Raw genomic sequence first — 3,530 nt, forward strand, 5'->3', positions numbered from 1 at the left:
GCAGCAAGGTCCCATGTGTGTGTGTGTGAGCATTGAACTCGGGGATACATGTGTTTCGGCCAGGAGTCGACCAGGAGTAGGTGAAGAGTGGAGATACGTAGTGTCTGACGTTGCCCATGCTGTGGACACGTAGTGTCTGACGTCCAGTCCGGCTCGTCGGCATGCCTATTTATTCCCATCTCCGGGGCAGTGATCAACACCCAGTTTCGTGAGCAGGAAATCGAAGTACCCCAGCTAGAGCCTAGGCCAAGAAGCAGAGCGAGCGATCATCATTCATCAATGGAGAAAGGCACGCCTGCGCTCGGTTGGGCCGCGAGAGACGACTCCGGTCTCCTCTCCCCGTACAGCTTCTCGCGAAGGTCTTCCTCTATCCTGTCCCTCCCTGACATGGCGGTACTCTGCTTCTTGCGCTGTGCTGATGAATTCCCGTGATGCACCACAGGGTTCAGAAGGACGAGGATGTGACGATCAAGGTGCTCTTCTGCGGGATCTGCCACACCGACCTCCACATCGCCAAGAACGAGTGGGGCAACGCCCTCTACCCCGTCGTTCCAGGGTGGGTAAAACCAACCAAAACATATTATCGATGGTCTACGACTGTAATGGTGGATTGATTGTTACCGTCTTGCCGGCGCAGGCATGAGATTGTCGGCGTCGTCACCGACGTCGGCCCTGGCGTCAAGAGCTTCAAGGCCGGGGACACGGTGGGCGTGGGCTACTTCCTCGACTCCTGCCGCTCCTGCCACACTTGCAGCAAGGGGTACGAGAACTACTGCCCCACCATCGTGCTCACCTCCAACGGCGTGGACTACGACGGCGCCACCACCCAGGGCGGTTTCTCCGACGTGCTCGTCGTCAACCAGGATTACGTCCTCCGCGTCCCGGAGAACCTGTCTCTCGCCGGGGCCGCGCCGCTGCTCTGCGCCGGCGTCACGATGTACAGCCCGATGATGCAGTACGGCCTGAACGCGCCGGGGAAGCACCTCGGCGTCGTCGGCCTCGGGGGCCTCGGCCACATGGCCGTCAAGTTCGGCAAGGCGTTCGGGATGACCGTCACCGTAATCAGCTCGTCGCCGAGGAAGCGCGAGGAGGCGCTCGAGCGCCTCGGCGCCGACGCGTTCTTGGTCAGCCAGGACGCCGAGCAAATGAAGGTAACCTTTTTTTGCCCCCTCCATTGATTCTTGGCACGGTGGCGATTGACAAGGGTACGTCGTTGGGCGCAGGCGGCGGCGGGCACGATGGACGGCATCATCGACACGGTGTCGGCGGGGCACCCGCTGGTGCCACTGCTGGAGCTGCTGAAGCCGATGGGGCAGATGGTGGCGGTCGGCGCGCCGAGCGAGCCGCTGGCGCTCCCGGCCTACGCCATCATCGGAGGCGGCAAGCGCGTGGCCGGAAACGGCGTGGGCAGCGTCAGCAGCTGCCAGGCCATGCTGGACTTCGCGGGGAAGCACGGCATCACCGCGGACGTCGAGGTCGTCAAGATGGACTACGTCAACACGGCGATCGAGCGGCTGGAGAGGAACAACGTGAGGTACCGCTTCGTCATCGACGTTGCCGGCAGCCAGCTGGGCGCATCCGCTTAGTGCTCCGATACGTAGACGCTCGGCGGTCACCGGCCACGTGAGGTCGTGATTTGTGGTGTTGTTATTTCCATGGGTTGGTGTGTGCATTTCCAGATTTTCAGGTGAAATAATTGCTTCGTGTGTTGTTTGTTCTGGCCATGTTCCGTTCTCGAATGTTACCTATAAAAAGCAAATGAATATTCAGGCCTTCTCTTGGAAAGGCGTTCAGGGTTTCTTTCGACCACAAGGTTCTCAGCCGCCTGATGAAAACCTGACAGCTGGATGTGCGTCTTCAACCTCCAGCCACCCTCTTCTTCCTTCGAACCGCCGAGCGACCGCCTGCTGCCGACGCCCACGGCCAGCGGCGCTCCTGCAACCGCCTCGCCACTCTTGCCATCGCCTCCGCGGCCATCCCTCTAGCTCCGAGCCTCGCTGTTTTTTTCTCCGGCGAACTTGCACCATCGCCCCACCCCTACCCTAGAATAGATCATGGGGAAGGTTCTCCGGCCAGCCCCCCCTCCCCCAGCTGCAACTATTTCTTCCTTACCTCCGGCACCTCCTTTTTTCTAGCGAAAATCGACTGGCCCAAATCGGATTTCAGGCGACTCACGTTTAGCTATTGTGATATTGGTTTGGAGATGGGGATGAAATCTATTTGATGGTAGAGAGGTGATCAATCTGAGCACTATTATAGTCGGTGGATATCTTTTTCATCACATGTGATTCGGAAATTTCATTTTTTTAAATATGCTGATAATGTACCATTTCATTGATAGGGTGGAAGGAAGTACAAAGTGCAGCTTCTAGCCACGTATACAAGTTGGCGTTACGGTTCACGATGACTAGAGGGAGAGGGGTTGCTCATCCCAACAAAGCAAATCATGTTACATGGATAATTTTGTCTAGCCCTTTGCCACCGGCCCTAACCCAACAATGCACCTTCTCTTGGATGTCGTGGATGAGCTTGGCCGTGGAGGGGTGCACACCATTGAAAGTCGTCCACGATTGGACTGAGGACCAGTGCGGCTGGTGCTCGGGCTGTTCGGAATTTGGGTTCATCACTGGCATTGAAGGTAATAGCCGTGTCACTCCACGGATTTGTTGCTGCTACGTGGTAGATTTCGTCCATGCTGCGGAGTGTTCGCTTGCGCCTATTATTTGACGCAAAGGTCTCAAACATTGTTAACACCGTATTGTTATCCACTGGATGGTGCTCTGTGGTATGTGGGATAAGAAGATCCTCACCACTTTTGGCCACCTGCCGGAGTATCCAACATGCTCTAAGATTGTACGTTGGTATTATATTCGCCGTGCTATGAATTTTGCAGGGTCCGTTGAGCCATCCCTCCAGTACGGTTCCTTGCCCTATAGAGGGTTTTTGCTTTTTGGTAGTTAACCCGGGTGTATTGTGATAATGCACCCTTTTATTTCGGACTGGGTTTGTGTTCAGGGCCGGATTATCCCAAAAGTTTGTTTTGGTTTTCCAGGCACTTTCCATCGCTCAGTACTTTCGTACTATGGACGCCAAGTCAGTGAAGCGTGTTATCTCACAACGATTTATGGTGTTAAGTATTCCCTTGTCCATGCAATTATTGCAGAAAAATAAGATTGCGTCTTCCTCGCGACAGTCCTTAACCTTGTTCATCGCAAAGAGGAATCAGGCCCAGTAATGATGTACTGTTTCCTGGGGCTCTTGCCTGATATGGGAAAGGTCGCTTGTGTTTGGGTGGGTGGGTGGAATTGAATCCAGACCCCTACCCGATCTAGGATCCAGGGGCCGAGGAGTTTCCAATTTTGGAAGTTCCGATTCCGGGATGTTACCTGCTAATCCTGGTCCGCTGTCTGACTCTAAGTTCAGGGATTGGATGTTGTCCTCCCGCGAACGGGCGTCCGGCTCGGAGAGCTCAGGAATCCGGACATAGTTGGTCCTCATGATAGAGGAAAGATCGCCGCATTGTTCCTCCA

General features: G+C 55.4%; 1 protein-coding gene across 1 annotated transcript; it reads left to right on the forward strand.

Annotated features, from left to right (window-relative positions):
• Nucleotides 1-213: 213 nt before the first annotated feature.
• LOC119301524 (probable cinnamyl alcohol dehydrogenase 8D) lies at nt 214-1,718 on the forward strand. Its single transcript, XM_037578503.1, has 4 exons — nt 214-359; nt 443-556; nt 638-1,151; nt 1,224-1,718. Exons 1-4 carry the CDS (start codon nt 280-282, stop codon nt 1,584-1,586), a joined length of 1,071 nt encoding a protein of 356 aa, XP_037434400.1. The 5' UTR covers nt 214-279; the 3' UTR covers nt 1,587-1,718.
• The last annotated feature ends 1,812 nt before the right edge of the window (nt 1,719-3,530 follow it).

The sequence above is a fragment of the Triticum dicoccoides genome, chromosome 5A (assembly GCF_002162155.2).
Source record: "Triticum dicoccoides isolate Atlit2015 ecotype Zavitan chromosome 5A, WEW_v2.0, whole genome shotgun sequence".
Lineage (NCBI taxonomy): Eukaryota > Viridiplantae > Streptophyta > Magnoliopsida > Poales > Poaceae > Triticum > Triticum dicoccoides.